The sequence below is a fragment of the Ammospiza caudacuta genome, chromosome 5 (assembly GCF_027887145.1).
Source record: "Ammospiza caudacuta isolate bAmmCau1 chromosome 5, bAmmCau1.pri, whole genome shotgun sequence".
In the NCBI taxonomy this organism is placed as follows: Eukaryota; Metazoa; Chordata; class Aves; order Passeriformes; family Passerellidae; genus Ammospiza; species Ammospiza caudacuta.
In genome coordinates, this window is record NC_080597.1 from 77,221,926 (window position 1) to 77,240,613 (window position 18,688).

The 18,688-nt window shown below is 53.6% G+C and overlaps 2 protein-coding genes across 2 annotated transcripts; both read left to right on the top strand.

The window, feature by feature from the left end:
- The first annotated feature begins 1,342 nt into the window (after positions 1 to 1,342).
- Positions 1,343 to 10,851, top strand: TMEM209 (transmembrane protein 209). The gene is made up of 15 exons (XM_058805313.1): positions 1,343 to 1,436; positions 2,417 to 2,556; positions 2,671 to 2,729; positions 3,370 to 3,501; positions 4,227 to 4,465; positions 4,557 to 4,761; positions 5,260 to 5,435; positions 5,613 to 5,684; positions 6,094 to 6,190; positions 7,155 to 7,280; positions 7,864 to 7,961; positions 8,830 to 8,944; positions 9,044 to 9,141; positions 9,500 to 9,573; positions 9,690 to 10,851. Exons 2-15 carry the CDS (start codon positions 2,420 to 2,422, stop codon positions 9,742 to 9,744), a joined length of 1,683 nt encoding a protein of 560 aa, XP_058661296.1. The 5' UTR covers positions 1,343 to 1,436; positions 2,417 to 2,419; the 3' UTR covers positions 9,745 to 10,851.
- A 2,252-nt stretch (positions 10,852 to 13,103) lies between these two features.
- LOC131558197 (uncharacterized) lies at positions 13,104 to 18,449 on the top strand. The gene is made up of 20 exons (XM_058805822.1): positions 13,104 to 13,179; positions 13,465 to 13,611; positions 13,691 to 13,812; positions 13,911 to 14,019; positions 14,101 to 14,217; positions 14,357 to 14,424; positions 14,497 to 14,610; positions 14,741 to 14,926; positions 15,013 to 15,115; positions 15,198 to 15,339; positions 15,419 to 15,602; positions 15,685 to 15,784; positions 15,863 to 15,981; positions 16,093 to 16,130; positions 16,330 to 16,442; positions 16,577 to 16,725; positions 16,891 to 16,985; positions 17,211 to 17,289; positions 17,539 to 17,647; positions 17,973 to 18,449. Exons 1-20 carry the CDS (start codon positions 13,119 to 13,121, stop codon positions 18,044 to 18,046), a joined length of 2,229 nt encoding a protein of 742 aa, XP_058661805.1. The 5' UTR covers positions 13,104 to 13,118; the 3' UTR covers positions 18,047 to 18,449.
- The last annotated feature ends 239 nt before the right edge of the window (positions 18,450 to 18,688 follow it).

The following is an 18,688-nucleotide window of genomic DNA, read 5'->3' on the forward strand; positions in this document are numbered from 1 at the left end:
TCCTCACACAACCCTTTCCATTTACAGCATTTCAGAGCAGAAATGTGAAGCTACGCCTGGACAAAAATTTGAAGTCACGCATGTGTTGGAAATGATACAACTTTCCTAATTTTTAATTGGTCATTTTAATTATTTATGAGCAGCACCCACTTTTAAAGCACTAAGAAAGCTTCTCCACAGACATTTATTATTACTTTGATCATGAAATCATCAAATAAGTCTGTTAAAATGAACCCTGACAAATTTCAATGAACAGACTCAAAGAATTTGAAGGCTGGGCATGTGAGAATTTAAATTTATGGCACTTCAAGGATATTGCAGTAACCAGAAAATAGAGGAAATTAAGGCCTGAAAGCTTGGAGACTTTATGTCTGAGAAAAAGATAACAAAATTACTAAATAATTTGTACGAGATCAGTATAAAAAGTGAGGAAGTGAATAGGGAACATTTATTACAATAGTAATTAATGAAGAGGATTGTGCAATTTAGAACCAATAAACATTAATTTGTTTGTTAAAATGCATAAACAATGTCAAAAATGCGTATTGATGATTGGCTTTTCGCAAGTATTAAAATGAATATTATATGTGTTGTGTTAGAAAGTAATGCTCTATTAATTCTTCTGAGTAGTGTGTTAAATATAGTTTTAGGTAATAAAAAATGTTAAAATAGAAACTATGCTGTGTAGGATACTTTTTTAAAGAAAGGACTCGCAGCCAGATAGCAGCCACAGGACACCCGAATCTTTCAGAAAAAAAGAATTTATTGCCCCATCCATTATCAGGAGAAATGAACTTCTTCCCACCTCGAAGGCGCTGTAAGGATTCAGAGGAAGAAGCTGACACTGCCCAGACAGAATCCTGTGTTTGAATGGAATTTATGCATCATGTATGAGGTGTATGAATATGCAACAGGCTGTTGTTTTTAAGGGTTAATCCTCTGTTAACGCGGGTCCTATTTCGGCCTTATTTTGCCCAGAAAAGGTACCCGGACCGTCTGTGACTCTTTGTTTCTATTGTCTCATACTGTCCTAATCCCAATTGTCCAAATTATTATTACTCTAATTGTATTACTATTTTTATAACCATTTTATTACTATCAAACTTTCAACATTTTAAAAAACAAGCGACTGGTGTTTTTCACAGTAACTACACAATTTAGCGGTAAAGCCAAGTGAAAAACCCCAGAGCGAAACTGCGAGGGCTCCTCCGCCCCCCCCCAACATGGCGGCCCCCTCACTCTCTTCCCGCCAAAATCAGCGCGCGAGCCCCCGCCCCTTTGGCCCCTCCCCCGGCGCGGCCGGTGACGCGGCGCGAGCGCCCGCGCAGGCGCACTGAGCGCGAGGCCGCGGCGGCGTGAGGGGAGCGGAGAGCGCGGCGGGAAAAGGGGAAAAAACTGCCCGGGCCGAGGGAAAAACGGGACCGATCTGCCGAGAGGTGAGGTGGGACACGGCGGGGGGCACGGCCGAGCTTCGGGACGGGGACCGGGAGCTGTGGGGAGGGGGAGCGGTGAGGTTTGGGGAGGGCGGTTGGGAGGGGAGAAGGGAGTTCGGGGAGAGGCGACCGGAGGGGTTTGGGGAGGAGGGGGATTAGAGAGGTGTGAGGAGGAGAGGGGAGGTTTGAGGAGGGGGATCAGAAAGGTCTGCAGAGATGAGATGTGAGGAGGGGGATCGGAGAGGTTTGGGGAGGAGGACATTGAGGTCTGCAGCGATGAAATGTGAGGAGGGCGATCAGAGAGGTGTGGGAGGAGGACAATGCACAGATGAAATGTGAGGAGGGCGATCAGAGAGGTGTGGGAGGAGGACAATGCACAGATGAAATGTGAGGAGGGCGATCAGAGGGGTTTGGGAGGAGGACAATGCACAGATGAAATGCGAGGAGGGGGATCAGAGGGGTTTGGGGAGTGGCAGGAGCAGAGGTTTGGGGCGGGGAAAGAAGGGAAGTGTGAGAAGCGGGAGGGTTTAAATTTGGAGAGGGGATCAGAGAACTTTGAGGAGGAGGATCATCGAAGAGGTTTGTGCTAAGGCAGGGGAAAGCTTTGGCGTGGGGGAAAGGTGAGGTTTGAGGAGGGGACAGGAGAAGTTAAAAGGAAGGGGTTGGAGTCTGGGGGTGATGTGAGGGCAGCCTGCCTGGTACAGGGTTATTTCCTTCATGTAAGGTGTTACTGGGCGTAGAGGAGAAAATAAAATCTGTGGGTTTCATATGACAGAAAATACTCTGTTACCTACTGAAATAAGTGAGAATTTTCACTAAAAACACCAGTCTTGCCTGGAGGAGGCAGGAACTTTCCCTCCTCTTTTTGAAGGACATTATTCAAAAATGAGGCAGAAGATGGACACTGTTCCTCAGTAACCTGGCTGAAATCTTCCTGTTGATTAAAAATTCTCAGATTTTGCCTTTTCCCTGTGTTCTCACAGACAATGACACCGAACAGGAGTCCAGACACGTCCCTCATCGACCTGGCTGTGAAGATGAGGAAACAGGCTGAGACCAGGAAGGTGGTGCTGGCCTGGGGGCTCCTCAATATATCTGTAGCAGGCATGATCTACACTGAAATGTGAGTTAACTGTTCCATCTGATCCAAACCAGCCAAGATTCCACCGTGTGCAGCCCTAAGTATCCCCCAGGATGGAATTCCTGCTAAATTCTCCCTTCTTGTTTTGCTTTTCAGGACTGGGAAGCTCCTAAGCACATACTACAACATCACCTGCTTTCCCCTCTGGTACATTGGTGAGTCGTTGCAGCATTTAAATCAAATTTCAGGATTGATTTTTACTTATTTTTATTGCTGGGAGGTTGTTTGTAAGGTGGGTTTTTTTTTTTCTGTTTGAGTTTTAAACCAAAACTTTGTTTTGTTTTCTGTGATCTCCCTTGAAACTGCTGGAGTTCCATCTTTTTCAGGGGCAGATAAGGAGTGTTAACAGCTTTTTCTCTATGGGAAATGGGCAGGGAGAACTTAATTAATGTGTGAAATCTTTCTTAATGTGTGCATTAAGGCTTTAGAGAGCTTTAGAATTATTTTCCTGCTGTGTTGTGCTCTGGGTGTGGGTGGAATTTTACAACACTTCAAGTTGGTTTCAGAGGAGACACTAAGCTCTGTCAAACAGGATGGAAAGAAGCAAGAATCATGAGATTTCTTATTTGGAAAATAACAATCCCATTTTAAAAATCAAAATTTTAAATGTATAAATTAATTTCAGCAGTAAGGAAAATGATCTCCAATGGTTCTTGCCTAAGGAAGTGAAGAAATCTTGGCTACTTCCCCAAACTGGCAGCACTAACAATGACCTGTTTTAAATAGACACAGCCTGGTTTTGCCAATAATGTAATTTTTGCCCAAGCCATGACAGAAACTGGTGTTTTCTTGCAGAATTCGCCCTGGCAGCCCTGTTCAGCCTCAATGCCCTGTTTGACTTCTGGAGGTACTTCACCTACACAGCAGCACCAGGCAGCTTGGTGACGAGTCCCAGCCCGCCGATCACGGGCTGGCTGCGCAGGGCAGGTGGGGATAAACCCTCCTTTTGCTCTTTTCCACGGTTTTATTGTGCTTTCTGCAGCTCTGGGCTCTTTATTCTGAATTCTCTCCTCTGACAAGGGCTGTAAGCTGAGCGGGGTGTTTGGGGTTGTCCTGTGCAGGGCCAGGAGCTGGGCTCCATGCTCTGGTTCGGTTTGTGCCATTTGAGGTGGAGCTATCACAGAATCACAGAATTTCTGGGTTGGAAGAGACCTTTAAGAGCATCGAGTCCAACCCATGTTCTAACACCTCAACCAGATCATGGCACCCAGTGCCACATCCAGTCTTCCCTTAAACACTTCCCTCAAACACATGTGACTCCACATTCTAGCCTGTACCTCCCTTGGCACAGCGTGAGACTGCGTCCTCTTGTTCTGTCTGTTGTTGCCCGGAAAAAACTAATTGTGTTTTAGATAATTGAGAGATTAATTAGCGTGGTACAGATGGGGGAGCTGATGGGATATTAGAGAATCCCCCAGCAGGTTGGGCTCACAGGTCTCAGTTTTATGGGAGTTCTGTAGGACCAGCTTTGAACATGTCTAGGATTGCATTAATTGTATTTTTCATGAGGAAGGGCGGTGTGCTGACTGCGGTGCTTCAGAGTGCATGAATTACATTTCCAGTGCGGTGTGCTGACTGCGGTGCTTCAGACTGCAGGAATTACATTTCCAGTGAGGAAGGGCGGTGTGCTGACTGCGGTGCTTGCCTTGCAGCCGCGCAGGTCGCTCCTCCCCGGGAGGCGGGCCCCAAGCGGGTGCTGTCGCTGCCGCCGTCGCCGCCCCTGCAGGGCCAGTGCGTGCTCAGCTACAGCCCCTCGCGCTCGCCCAGCGCCAGCCCCAAGTTCTCCGCGGGCTGCCTGAGCGGCTTCAGCCCCCAGCTGCAGCCCCTGCCCGGGGCCAGCCCCTCCCACAGCAGCCCGGGCACCTTCTCACCCGGCAGCAGCTACACCAAGGTAAGCTGCACCGTTACCAGCACCTCCCTGTGCCACGGCCTCGGCCTCGGGAATGAAAATTAATTCGTCGTTTTTGTTGTTTTCTCCCAAGGTTTCCAGCTTCAGCCACTCTCCCAACGGATCTCCCTATTCCGTGAGTGTGGGGCCTGTGGACAGCGCTGGGATCAGGTCTCACTACCGATTCTCTCCCATCCTGTACAACAATTCCACCTACAAAGATGACTGCATCACAGATGTCAAATCCCTGGACACCTTCCTGAGGAACGAGGAGGAGAAACAGCACCGAGTTCAGCTGGGTAAACTGGGGGGGTTTGCTGGGAGAAGCTTGGCAGGGCAGAGGTGCTGGTTTTATGCAGTGTTGGTTTTTGGGATGGGAGAAGCACCAGTGGAAAGGAACCATTCAGTTCTGGATCACCTGTGAGGTAGAGCCCCACTGTTCCCCTTCAGGCAGTTTTCCTCCAGTTATTCCTTGGAGCAGGATCTCAGCAGGGGAATGCTGCTGGGTTATCTCTGTAGCAGCTGGAGGCTGTAACGGACTGAGATAAGATCACCTTGATAAGGGGGGATCTTGTCCAAGTGGTTTCAGATAAGGGGCTGAATCCAGGGCATTTTCTCCTGGGTTAATCAAGATAAGGGGAGGACAATCAAGATAAGGGTAAATGCAGTGTTTTTGCAGAGTGACTTCAGTGCATTCACTCACACTGACCTGTTGTCCCCTGCTGTTTCTCCAGAATCACTTGGCAATAATTGAATTTAATTCCTTAATTAATTAATTAATTAATTAACCTTTCCAGGGAGCTCAGATTCCAGCTCTCCCTCCAGCAGCCCAACGTTTTGGAATTACAGCCGTTCTATGGCAGACCATGCACAGATCCTGAGGAAGTTCCAGTATCAGCTGGCCTGCAGGTCCCAGGCTCCTTCTGCACACAAGGATGAAGCTGATCTCACCTCCAAACAGGCTGCAGAGGAGGTAAATTCCACAAAAATAAAAGAAGTCAAGAGGGAGAAATGGGATTTTAAAGGTTTGGATTTGAGCTGGGTCAGTCCTCCAGCATTCAGCCAGCTCCTGCCTTTTGCAAGCAGGAATTGTCACAGACCCTAAAACCCCCAGTGAGTTCTCCTGTGGATTTAATAAACCTTTCCATAGGTTTGGGCTCGGGTGACAATGAACCGGCAGCTCCTGGACCACATGGATTCCTGGACAGCGAAATTCAGGAATGTGAGTGCCCCTCTGAGGGGTTCCAGGGGGGAAATCCCTCCCTGTGCCGTGTGCCCGAGATGGGGAGGGTTGGGGTGCTCTGGCACACTCAAATCCCTCACATTCATCATCCCCTGCTGTCCTGAGCCAAACAGGAGAGGGACTGCATCAATCCCCTTTCCTCACTGTCCAGAAAAGCTCCACCTGACACAGGTGGGTTTCCCAACTCCTAAACATTGAATTTTCTGCCTTTTCAGAAGCTAAGGGGTCACTTAAGTTGACAATTAAATTAAATTATTTCTCTCTTTGATTGGCCTCAGTGTTTCTGTTGAAGTGCCTTGCGGTGGGGATGGTTGCAGGGTGTAAGCTGAGGGGTTTATTAAACATTCCTGTTGCTTCTGAGCTTGAGTTTTCCCCTTTTCCCTCGCAGTGGATCAATGACACCATTCTGGTGCCCCTGGTGGAAGAGATGGAATCTGTGAGCACTCAGCTGAGGAGGATGGGCTGCCCAGAGCTGCAGATTGGAGGTAGGATCAGCAGCCTGGGAATTCCTTGGAATGGGTGGTGCATAAATTAGGTCTGGGAAATATTTTTGTTCCATTTCTGCTCTCTTTTGGTGCTTTGTTCCACCTCCAGCATTTCTTTAAGCTGGGAAGCTTTTCTGTAATACTTCTATAAATATCAATGCTTGGACATTTGGGTACAATTCTTAAATTCCTCTTATTTTTCTCCCATAAATTTAATTTTACAGCTCAAATTATCAATAAAAATTAATCGTTAAGCATGCAGAAAGCATTTCAAAGACAGATGTGCTGTAAATTCTCAGTGTCTCCCAAAAGTCTCACTGTCTCCACTGCTATGTGCTTTCCCAAGTTCTTCCTTCAGTTCACCCACCTCCTGAAAGAACTGGGGTTTTTAAAATTCTATAATTTTTTTAAATTCTGATGAACTGGGGTTCTCTTTTCCATGTCAGGTTAGGATTCTGTAGCAGCTGCTTCTCCTGTTGTTTTAAATTAACTGATTTGATGCGCTGGCTTTGAATGAAGTGATTCTTTTTGGGTTGTTCTTGGAGTGTTTCCTCCAAAGCTACTGTTGCAAAGTGCTTAAAGACCTGTAGGTGCTGCTTTTGTTTTCACTTTGTTTTCACTTTGTTTTCACTTTGTTTTCACTTTGTTTTCACTTTGTTTTCACTTTGTTTTCACTTTGTTTTCACTTTGTTTTCACTTTGTTTTCACTTTGTTTTCACTTTGTTTTCACTTTGTTTTCACTTTGTTTTCACTTTGTTTTCACTTTGTTTTCACTTTGTTTTCACTTTGTTTCTCTCCTGCTGCCCTTTAAGCTCCTGTTGCTTCCTTGTAGCTGATGTGGAGGGGATTTGTGCTACTTTGTAGTGCCTGGGCCGTGTTTGGGGTGTGCCCGGGCTGGGCAGGGAGCCGGCAGTGCCGCCTGAGGCTGAGTCTGTGTGTCTGTGTGTCTGTGTGTCTGTCACAGAGGCCAGCATCAGCAGCCTGAAGCAGGCAGCCCTGGTGAAGGCTCCGCTCATCCCCACCCTCAACGCTCTGGTGCAGTACCTGGATCTGACCCCAAACCAGGAGTACTTGGTGGAAAGGATCAGAGGTTTGTGGTGCTGCTGTTCTGATGGCCACACATTCCCATGCTGCGGGGAGTCCATTGGTTCTGTACCCCAGAGTGTCCCTGCAGCCCTGAATGTCCAGGGACAGTGGGAGGTGGCACTGCCATGGCACGGCTGGCACTCCCTGGTCCTTCAGTGTCCCTCCCATCCAAACCAGTCCATGATTTCCTCCTGCCTGCTCAGGGTGAAACTGAATCACTTCAGTATCCACAAACAAAAATCATGGCTTCAGTATCCACAAACAAAAATCATCACTTCAGTATCCACAAACAAAAATCATCACTTCAGTATCCACAAACAAAAATCATCACTTCAGTATCCACAAACAAAAATCTTCACTTCAGTATCCACAAACAAAAATCCTCCTGTAGCTTCATCCCTTGGATCAATATCTTCCCCCCCAATTTGAATTGTTCCCATTTCCTGCAGCAGACCCCCCTTTGTTTAGAGGCACTTGCAGCCCCCAGGAAGTGCAAACCGCTGTAATTGCAGAGGAGTAACTGTTGTTATTGCAGTGAAATGAAAACTGCTGTAATTCCCATGAAGTGCCAACTGCTGTAATTGCAGAGCTCTCCCAGGGAGGGTGCATGAGCTCCTTCCGCTGGAACGGAGGCGGGGATTTCAAGGGCCGCAAATGGGACACGGACCTTCCCACCGACTCCTCGGTGAGTTCCAGCACCCTGGATCCCAGGGATGTTTGCATTTTGGGGAGGGTTTGGAGGGAGCAGCCAGGAAGCCTTTGAGGAGCTTGGGGAAATCTGAAAATGGGGCTTTGCTGCCGGATGATGAAAGAGATTCCATTGCTGGAAGTGGAAAATCAGCCTTGAAATAGGATTTGATTTTCTGGTTGGAATGGTTAAATATTTGGAATTTTCCAGCTGTGGAGCAGCTCTGAGTGTCCTGATAAAAAGGAACAGCTCAAAAGTGCAAGTGAAGTTTTGACATTAATTTAAGGCTATTAGGAAAAAAAAAAAAAAAAGACAATTTCACATTTTTCTTAATTGTGGGTGATACAATGTTGTGAGCTCCAAGGTGCATCTCACAGATTTTTTAAGATTTGTGGCTTTTTTTTTTAGCAAATCTTCCTCTTCCTGTCAAACAGCTCCTGTTGGGTATAAGGAACACAGAGAGCACCAGATCACAGATAATTTGCTGGTGTTACCCACATAAAATATTGAGAACTCTCCAGGAAGGGTTGGGACAACCCTCAGGCTGCCCTTGGTTTTCTGGATGCTCATCCCAGGGCTCTGTTTCACAGTTCTGGCATTGCCGAGACTGTGGCCAGCCCCGAGTTTGCAGTGATTTCCATGAGGGAGAGGGGGAGGTTCCTTGCTGGGTTTGGGGTGGGCAGAGCTGCTTTCAGAGCTCCTCAGTCTGACGTTGGTGATTCAGGCATGAAGCTGCTCCTAAGCCTGGGGCTAAGGCAGCATTGTAACCCTGGGTTATCAAGGACTGGCATTAACCCCGGGGCCACGGGGAGGAAGGTGCTGCGTTTTGGGGCCCTGGCACTGAGGTTTGGCTGTGTTTGCCCAGATCCTGATGCACGTGTTCTGCACCTACCTGGACTCCAGGCTCCCCCCTCACCCCAAGTATCCCGATGGCAAAACCTTCACTTCCCAGCACTTCATCCAGACTCCAGACAAACCAGGTATGGGCTGCCCTGCAGCTGCTCTGTTCCTCTGGGGTCACAGCAGCACCTCTGAATCTGTTTGTTTTTTTTTTTTTTTTAAATTAATTTTGAATTCAGACACTTCAAACGAAAACGTGTTCTGCATCTACCAGAGCAGCATCAACCCTCCCCACTACGAGCTGATCTACGAGTGCCACGTCTACAGCCTGCCCAAGGTACAGGGCCTGTGCTCCTGCTGCTCTCAGGGATCACTCCCAGGGCTGATTTGGGCTCTTTTTAAATCCTGGACACATTTCTGTCCATTGACACAGGGACTGGTCCAGCTTGCTCTGTGCCCAGCACGTGGTGCTTCCTCTGCTGCTGAATTCCACCTGTGCTGTCTGTTTAGGAGACAGGATCTTCCTCTTATGAATTCTCTGCCAATTTATTGTAAAACCCCAAGTCACAATCCCTGGTGTCACTGATGTCACCCCTTGAGGCCAATGCAAGTTCCAAGGGGAAGTTCCAGCCTAGGAAAACTCTGAAATTTTGAATTGTTTTGATTTCTAAATCCTCATGTCTCTGTGGCTCCAGGGCAGGAACAACATGTTCCACACCTTGCTGATGTTCCTGTACATCATAAAGACAAAGGAATCTGGGATGCTGGGGTAGGTATCCCATGGAACAAGATGGGAATGGTGGGGTGATAATTAATGGTGCTAAAATCAAATTAACTGCAGCTTTTAATTAGAAATGACTAATTGTGATCCCTTTGGCTTTGCAGGCGTGTCAATCTGGGATTGTCAGGAGTCAATGTCCTGTGGATCTTTGGGGAATAATGGGAGCCAGCCCTGGAGGGATCAGCTGGGACTGAATCGTGCATTTGCTGCAAACCAGGACAATTAAAGCTCAGCTCTGTGGGCAGGGAGGAAGTGCCTGTGATTCCTCTGTGGATTTTGTCGGGTCATTACAAAGAGAATTTCACTGGGCAGGAGTTCTCCTTCCTGCTCCTCAGCCCAGCCAGTCCTGTTTAAACTGAGCTTTGCTGGTCTCAGACTCAACCAAACCAAACCTTTGAAGGAGCAGCTGGAACAGCCCCCCCAAGGCTGTGCACAGCTGGGAGCACTTGGGATAAAACAACTTGGACAACTTCAGCATCCAAGAAATTCCCAGTCTGGAAGCTCAGACTCAGTTTTGCTTCATTTTATTCTGCATGATAAAAACCAATTAATTTTATCCCTGATTATTGGTGTAATTGTGATTTCTGACCCCTCAAGATGTTCCTGCAGCTGAAGAGGAAAGACAAAACCATGTTTGTCTTGCTGAGTTCAGCAAATAAGAATTTTACTTCTATTTTTAATTTTTGTTTTCATTGTTTTGTACAAAACCAGCGTGGCCTCCCCTCTTCAGGGGCCTTGAGAGCTCTGAACTCCCCAGGTGCCTTCACTGCCACCAACTCTCACCCAGCTTTTGCTTTTAGATTTCATTTTCCTTCAGCTTTTTTCACTGATCACCACCTAATTTGGGAGCTTTATGCACCTAGGTGGGACACCAGGCCCTACACACCCACAGGTTTTTGGGAATGTCCCTTTTTTGGTAAAAATACTTGGATTTGCTTCAAAGAAAGGATCAATCAATATTTGTCAAATGTCTCCAAGGGGCAGGAGGAGGATTTGTTGTAAATTCTGGTCAATGAGTATTTGTTGTAAATTCTGGTCAATGAGTATTTTAGAGGTGTATATAGGACCATGAACACATGGAATCATTGTACTGTATTTTTTACTGAGGGGAGGGAAAGAGGAATTTTTGGAACTTTGCTGTTTTTGGTGTGAACTGAGTGGTTTTGGGGACTCTGTCTCTCCTTCCTGAGTGACCTGGGTTTTTCCAAGAACTGGTAACAAAATGGCTCATTTGGTTCTTGTATTAAATGACTTTGGTTTATCCAACACTTTTTGGGGTTTTTCTTGTGTTCAGCATGACCACATCCATCCGTGTACCACAGAGGAATGCTCAAGAACCAGATTTAGCTGGGTTTCACCCCAAAATTCCCCTCCTCAAGGGCAGCAGAGCCCCATGAGGTCCATTAGTCCCACATGCTAAAAACTTGAAGTGCAGAAATTCCTTCTTTCACCAAAAAGTGGGGATCCATCCCATATGGCACCCTTGGGTGCAGCCCCAGGACCCTGCATGGTTTTGGGGTGCCCAGAACCCCACATCCCTCTGTGCTCCCAGGATCCTGCACAGCCTCTTCCCACACAGCCCCACATGGATCATTTTGCACCCCAAAGGGTCACAGAGCCCAATCCCCCTGCACCCCAAAGGGTCAGAGCCCAATCCCCCTGCACCCCAAAGGGTCAGAGCCCAATCCCCCTGCACCCCAAAGGGTCAGAGCCCAATCCCCCTGCACCCCAAAGGGTCAGAGCCCATCCCTCTGCACCCCAAAGGATCACAGAGCCCAATCCCCCTGCACCCCAAAGGATCAGAGCCCATCCCCCTGTACCCCAAAGGGTCACAGAGCCCATCCCTCTGCACCCCAATACTCTGTGCTTCACACCCTTCAGCCCCTGTGCACCCCACTGTCACACTCCCCAATACATCAAACCCTCAGTCCTTCTGTACCCCAATACATTGTGCACCCCAATACATCACACCCCTCAGTCCCTGTGCACCCCAATAGATCACACATCCCAGTCTTTGTGCACCCCAATACCTGGCACACTCTGCTCCCTGTACACCCCAATACATCACAAACCCCACTCTCTGTGCACCCCACACCCCAGTCAGGCCCCGTGCCCCCCAGTTCCCATCCACCCGGCTCCCTGTGCCCCCCAGCACATCACACACCCCAACAGATCACACCCCTCAGTCCATGTGCACCCCAATACACTCTGCACCCCAATACATCCCACACCCCAGTCAGGCCCTGTGCCCCCTATTACCCATCCACCCTGCTCCTGTGCACCCCAGCACATCACACACCCCAAAGCACTTTGCACCCCAGTACAGACCCCAAATTCCTGTGTACCCCAGTCCTGGTGCCCCCTGACACCCTGTGCACCCCAAATTCATTGTTCACCCCATTCCTGCTCACATTCTGCACCAGAGCCCCTGCTCCCTGTGCACTCCCTTATTGTGTACCCCAACACTGCACAGCTCCTGCTCCTCGTGCACCCCAACACTGCACAGCTCCTGCTCCCTGTGTACCCCAACACTGCACACCCCCTGCTCCCCGTGCACCCCAACACTGCACAGCCCCCGCTCCCTGTGTACCCCAACACTGCACACTCCCTGCTCCCCATGTACCCCAACACTGCACAGCCCCCGCTCCCTGTGTACCCCAATACTGCACACCCCCTCCTTGTGCACCCCAACACCGCACACTCCCTGCTCCCCGTGCACCCCAACACTGCACAGCCCCTGCTCCCCGTGTACCCCAATACATCACAGCCCCCTGTTCCTGCAGGCCCTGACTCTGCACCCCACATCCCCGTGCACCCCAACACTGCACACCCCAGATCTTGTTCATTCTGACCCCTGGGCACGCCCCACACACTGTGCACCCCAATTCCCGGGCACCCCGATATACCACGCACCCCATATTACTGTGCCCCCTGGTTACCCTGCACCCCAATATCTGCATCCTCTCACCTGTGTACCCCCATATACAGCGCACCCCGCTCTCCCTGCACCCCAAAACGCCACGCACCTCGCTCTCTCTGCACCCTGTTACAGCGCGCACCCTGCTCTTTCTGCACCCCGTTATTCCACGGACTCTGCTCTCTCTGCACCCCAAAACACCGCGCACCCCGCTCTCTCTCTGCACCCCGTTACACCGCACACCCCGTTCTCTCTGCACCCCAAAGCACCACACACCCCGCTCTCTGCACCCCGTTACAGCGCGCACCCCGCTCTTTCTGCACCCCAAAACACCGCGCACCCCGCTCTCTCTGCCCCCCGTTATTCCCCGCACCGCGGTCCCCGCGCATCTCGATCCCTGCGCGCCCCGTTCCACCCCAGCCTCCGCGTCCCCTCCCCTGCGCGCCCCAAAGCACCCGCCCAGCCCGCTCCCCGCGTTCCCCGTTCCCGCCCCGTTACCGGCGCATCCCCCGCCGCGGGGGCGGCTCCCGGGGGCGCGCATGTCCGGCCCCGCCCGTTAAATTCCGGCGGGCCGGGCCGGGCCGGGACCGCCCGCGCCGCACCTGCCGCTCCCGCCATGGCCACCGACACCGAGCCCGGCCGCCGCCACCGCCGCTGCTGCGCGCAGGACACGCCCGGTGAGCTGAGCGGGGCGGGCACCGGAGGGGGCTCCCCCATCCCCGGGCACCACCGGGGCTCCCCCATCCCGACCCACTCGCCGGGCACCGAGCGGGATTCCCCGCCCTGTACCGGGCACTGGTGGGGTCCCCCCTCCCGAGCATCCCCGGGTACCGCTCTGTGTCCCCCGGCGGGGTTGGGGACCAAGGTGACACCCCAGCCCAGCGGCTCTCGGCTGTCCCGCCGTGCGGAGCCCGGGCACGGGGCGGGGATGTGGCCCAGGGTGACTCCGGCAGCTCCCGCAGATGCTCCCAAGGTCCCGGATTGCCGCGGCGACAGCGACGGTCCCCGCCGGGGCTCCCTCTGCGAGCGGCACTGCGCTGCCATCAACAACGCGCAGGGCGACCTGGGGGAGCTGGGCTGCCACCTGCACCGGCCCCGCGTCCCCCCAGGTAGGCTGGGCTGGGATGGGCCGGGGTGGGGCCCTGGGGGTCCCACAGCCGCTGTGACACCCCCGTGTGTCACCCACAGCCACGTCCACCCCGTCCTGCTGCCAGCAGCACTCGGAGGAGGTGTGCGAGAGCTGCCTGGTGAAAACCACCCTGACGGCCGAGAACGCCGTGGAGGCCAACAAGCTTTCCAACAACTACAAGGTGGGTGGGGGCACCCATGGGTGCTCCTGGAGGGCTGTGATGGGGTTTAATTTTCTTCCTCTTCACTCATCCCAAAAAAACCCCTCTTCTCTCTGCAGTTTGGCTTCAAGAAATGGAAGAGCCACGTGACGGCGCGGCCCTGGGAGGACCGGTCAGAGATTGTCAAGGAGCTCTACTCCGACCTCAACATCGTCAGAGGCTCTGCAGGTGGGTGGCCCTGGGGACCCCAGTGTGGGTTTGGGCAGCTGCAGGTGACAATGGTCCCACCTGGTGCCTTCCCTCCGGCAGGGTCCACGCTGACGTGTGGGAATGTCCTTTACCTGCTTCTCTTTGGCTGGTGGCTCTCGCTCCTCTACGTCCTTGTGGCTTCCATGATGTTCATCACTGTCATGGGGGCTCCTTATGGTGAGTTCCAAATTTGGGACCCCCACGTGAGGGCAGGATGAGCTCAGAACTGCACCGATGGGTGGTGGGGTCTCCTGGGTCCCTTCTCCACGGAACGTCCCTGTAGGTGCAAGGGACACTGACGGTTGTGTCCCCACAGGGAGGCTCTGCTGGGACCTGGCCGGGTATTTCCTCTGGCCCTTTGGCAAAGTGATCCAGAAAGTGGAGGTGAGGGTGCCTTGGAACCCCTGGGGGGTGTTGGGGTGCCCTGTGCACACCCTGACATCCCCCTCTCCCCAGGTGCCCAAATCCCAGCAGGCGTGCGAGGCCGGCGTGGGGGAGAGCTCAGCCCTGCTCGGGGGTCCCACAGCGCCGCGCTGGCGCCCACGGTGCTGCCTGGGCACTGGATCCTGGGTGAGCCCCATGCTGCCCCGGTGCCGTTCCCCCTGCAGCCCCCAGTGTGGTGGGCAAGGTGCCCACGGGCCCTTCCCTCCCTGGGCAGCGGTTTGGGGGTCAGGCCCTGAAGGTGCCCTCCTGTTCGCAGCACCGTGCCAGCACCGCGGTGTGGCTGTGCCTGGGGTACCCGGCGCTGGCCCTGGCCCACGGGCTCGTGTGTGTCACCGCCTGGCTCCTCATCGTCCTCATCCCCGTGGCCAAGCTGAGCGCCCGCGCCGCCTCCCGCGTGCTGCTGCTGCCCCCGGAGCGCGTGCTCATCCGGGGCCTGAGGATGGTGAGTGGCTCTGGGCAGGGCCGGGGTCCCACACCCCACTCTGAGGGGGATTTTGGGCGGGGGGTGACCCTGCTGTCCCTCTGCAGACAGAGGTGCCTCTGGAGGGAGAGGTGATTCTCTGCTGTTACCGTGCTGCCAACCCCTACTACTACAAATACGCCGTGGATGGCATCAACGTCTTTGCTGTCAGTATCCTTCTGGGAGCTGCAGGGGACGGGTGGGGGTGACCCCAAATCCTCCCCTCTGCTGTGTCCTTGACTGGCTGTCCCAGACCTGCTGCCCCTGGTGCTGGTGACGCTGGTGCTGGGCTACGTGGACAGCCCCAACCACCTGACGGGCTCCGCTGTGAAGTTCACCCTGGCCCTGCTCTCCATCATGCCCCTCTCCTACTACATCGGCATGGCCATCGCCAGGTGAGCGGTGACACGGGACGCTTGGTGGCCAAGTGGGGACACTCCAGCCCTGCCGTGACACCCTTTTGCTCCTCTGCAGCATCTCAGCCCAGAGCAACTTCGCGGTGGGGGCGGTGGTGAACGCCACGTTCGGCTCCATCACCGAGCTCACCTTCTACATCACCGCCCTCATCAAGGGCTCGCGCGAGGGCAACCGCTGCTACGCCGAGGTGGTCAAGTCAGCGCTGACAGGGACCCTGGTGGGCTGTGTCCTCTTTGTGCCGGTGAGACGGGTGGCACTCTCAGCTGGGAGGGTGCTGTGAGCAAAGCACTGACCGGGGTTTTGGGGGTGTTTCTGTCCCCAAGGGTCTGTGCATGGTGATCGGGGGCATCCGGCACCAGGAGCAGCGGTTCAACAGCCGCTCTGCGGGCGTCAGCTCGGCCCTGCTCTTCCTCTCCGTGGGAGGTGAGTTGGGGACAGGGCTGTCCCCAGGGTGGGTCCCTGCTCCGTGTGCTGTCCCTGCTCCATGTGCTGTCCCTGCAGGTGTCTTTGCTCCAACGCTCTTCTCCAAGGTCTATGGGAAGCTGGTCTGTGGCGAGTGCCACAACGTCACCCAGAACCCGCTGGGCCACTACCTCTGCCACAACTGTCACTTTGACCTGGTGAGTGGGGACCTGGACCCCCAACAGGGGGATTTGGGGTCAGGGATGCTCTGAGCCCCCCTGGCTGTCCCTTGTCCCCTGTATCCCTGTTGACAAGTGCTCTCTCTGCAGATGGACAACAACGGCACCCTCTACTACAGCCACGTCCAGTGAGTGTCCATGCAGTGGGGACAGGGCTGTCCCCACCCCGGGGTGGCACCTCCTGGGTTTGATCATGTTCCTGCATCCATCCCAGGGCCCCTCTCCACCTCAATGATCCTGTGCCCCTTTTTCTCACCCCCAGGGGAAGTCCCCTGGGTGTCCATGCCGGACCCTGGTGGCACTGACAGTGTCCCCTGTGTCCCACAGACCCCTGGTGTACACGGTGTCCATCCTGCTCCCTGCTGCCTACCTCATCGGGCTCTTCTTCACCCTCAAAACCCACGCGCACATCTACGACATCCACATCAGCGACTGTCACAGTGAGTGTCCCCAGATGTCCTGGCTGCAGGGCTGGCTCCTGTCACTGCTCTGGAGTGTCCCCAGATGTCCTGGCTGCAGGGCTGGCTCCTGTCACTGCTCTGCAGTGTCCCACACGTCTCTGCTCTCTCCCCAGTGCCTGGCCATCACCACAGTGCCGTGGTGCACTGGTCCCGCTGGCGGGCCCTGGTCATCCTCCTGCTCTCCACCCTCTGCATGTCGGCCTGTGCTGACCTGGCCACGGAGCACATCAGCCCCATCCTCACCAACTCCACCATCTCACAGGTGAGCTGCCTCTGGCTGTCCTGAGGACCAAGATGTGCCCTCCAGGGATGGGGACCTGCCCTGGCTGCAGCTGGAACCCCAAAAGAGTGGGGGAAAGGTGCTGAGATGATCTGCAGTTGGCCAGGGCCTGGATGCGGTCAGGCTGATGTCACCTCTTCCCTGCAGTACTTCATCGGTGTCACCGTGCTGGCAATGGTGCCTGAGCTGCCAGAGATTGTCAATGGCATCCAGTTTGCCCTGCAGAATAATCTGAGCTTGAGGTGAGATGGCTCCAAGGGGGAGTTTTGGGGTGGTTCCTGTGCCCTGTCCCAGTCCCACTGCCTTGGTGCCATGATGGGCTGCCCAGGCACTGGTGGGTCAGAGTCTGTGTCAGCTTGTCCTCAAGGAGCCGAGTCACCCAAAAAACGGTGTCAGAACTAGGCTGGGCTCTGTGCTTTGGGATTTTCTCACCCAGACACAGCCCCTAAGTTGTCCTTCCTCCCCAGCATCGAGATTGGGAACTGCATTGCGGTGCAGGTCTGCATGCTCCAGATCCCCATCCTGGTGCTCTTCACCATCTTCTACGTGAGTAGCCCCAGGCCAGCCCCGGGGGACTGTCCCATGGTGTGTGAGGGACATGGAGAGGACACAGCTGCCCTGGCCGCTGTCCCCTCTGCTCAGTGCAGGGAAAGTGGGCTCAGATGTCTCCTGGTGCTGTCCCCACCCTGGGGACGTGGGGCAGAGGGGGTTTAGGGGGTGACACACACGTCCCCAGACAGAGTCAGCGTGGGGTTGTCCTGGTTGGCCATGAACCCCAAATCCTCTTCCTCGCAGCCGACCAACTTCACGCTCGTCTTCAGCGACCTCCACGTCTATGCCAGCATGTTCAGCGTGGTGCTTATGAACTACATCTTCATGGATGGCAAATGTGACTATTTCCAAGGTGAGCACCTCCCAGAGGGCTGCTGTGGGGCTTGGAGCACCCCTGCATTCCCTGGGATGTGGCATGGGGGGCTCCTGCCTCCATCTGCTTTTTGGAGCTCTTGGTGCGTGGTGACCTGAGCAATCCTGGGGTCTTGGTTGACCATCCTGGAGCTGTTCCCCTGCAGCAGCTCCAAGGGGATCACTCCCATTTCCCCCTTTAAAAGCTTTCAAACTCCCTTTTAATGGACATTTTGTAGAGAACCATGGATTAGCCTCTACAGGTCTAAACCCACGTCCCTCCTTGCTCCAGGGAGTAACTCCCTCCACCCCTCTCTCTGCCCCAGGCACGGTGCTGGTGATGGTTTACTTCATCCTGCTGGCCGTGTATTTCTTCGCGCCGTCGCCCAGCGGCTGCTGAGGTTTGGATTCTCTGTCTCCAACCCCTCGTTGGGATCTGCACCCATCAGGACTTTTGCAGTGTCTCAGGGACCTGGCCGGGCTGGCTCCGGTCTGGAAGCGCCGTTTCCGAAGCTCCTGCTGCTGCTGGGCTCCCCGTGGGCCCTCAGGGATGGAAGGGTGGTGGCAATGGATGGCTCCCAAAATGAGGAGTCTCAAAGGCAGAGCACGTCACACGGGCAGCTCCAGCCCACACTGGAGTGGCTGCAAGGAGAACTGTCCTTAGAGGAGGGTCTGGAGGGGATTTCTGTGTGTCCCCTCCCTGGGGATGTGCTGCACTGGGAGGAGGTGCCTGACAAGTCCCTCATCCTCCCAGGCCTGGCAGGGCCTGGGAATCGCACACGGGACGTTTGATGGCACCAGAAAAGCACCCAAAGGGATTTTCAGCTGTTCTGTCATTAAAGCACTTTTGTACAAATCAGAAACAAGTTTGTTTCTCCTTAAATGAGCCTCAGGCACCAGCCTGGGCCTCTGTGTGGCCACCATTCCCTGTCCTCTGTCACCTCAGCCCCAGCAGGGTGGCTGTGGGCTCCAGCTTTCTCCACGACCCTCCCAGAGCTCCAGCTCATCTCCAGCCTGCTCTTCTCTGACTGTCTTTGGTCCT

Bases quoted from the DNA above. Each gene is read 5' to 3' on its own strand.
- LOC131558197 (XM_058805822.1), top strand. From the start codon at position 13,119: ATGGCCACCGACACCGAGCCCGGCCGCCGCCACCGCCGCTGCTGCGCG. The intron at 13,612-13,690 runs GTAGGCTGGGCT...TGTCACCCACAG, and splicing joins CCGGCCCCGCGTCCCCCCAG to CCACGTCCACCCCGTCCTGC. The intron at 14,927-15,012 runs GTGAGTGGCTCT...GTCCCTCTGCAG, and splicing joins TCATCCGGGGCCTGAGGATG to ACAGAGGTGCCTCTGGAGGG.
- TMEM209 (XM_058805313.1), top strand. From the start codon at position 2,420: ATGACACCGAACAGGAGTCCAGACACGTCCCTCATCGACCTGGCTGTG. The intron at 3,502-4,226 runs GTGGGGATAAAC...CTTGCCTTGCAG, and splicing joins GGGCTGGCTGCGCAGGGCAG to CCGCGCAGGTCGCTCCTCCC. The intron at 7,962-8,829 runs GTGAGTTCCAGC...GTGTTTGCCCAG, and splicing joins ACCTTCCCACCGACTCCTCG to ATCCTGATGCACGTGTTCTG.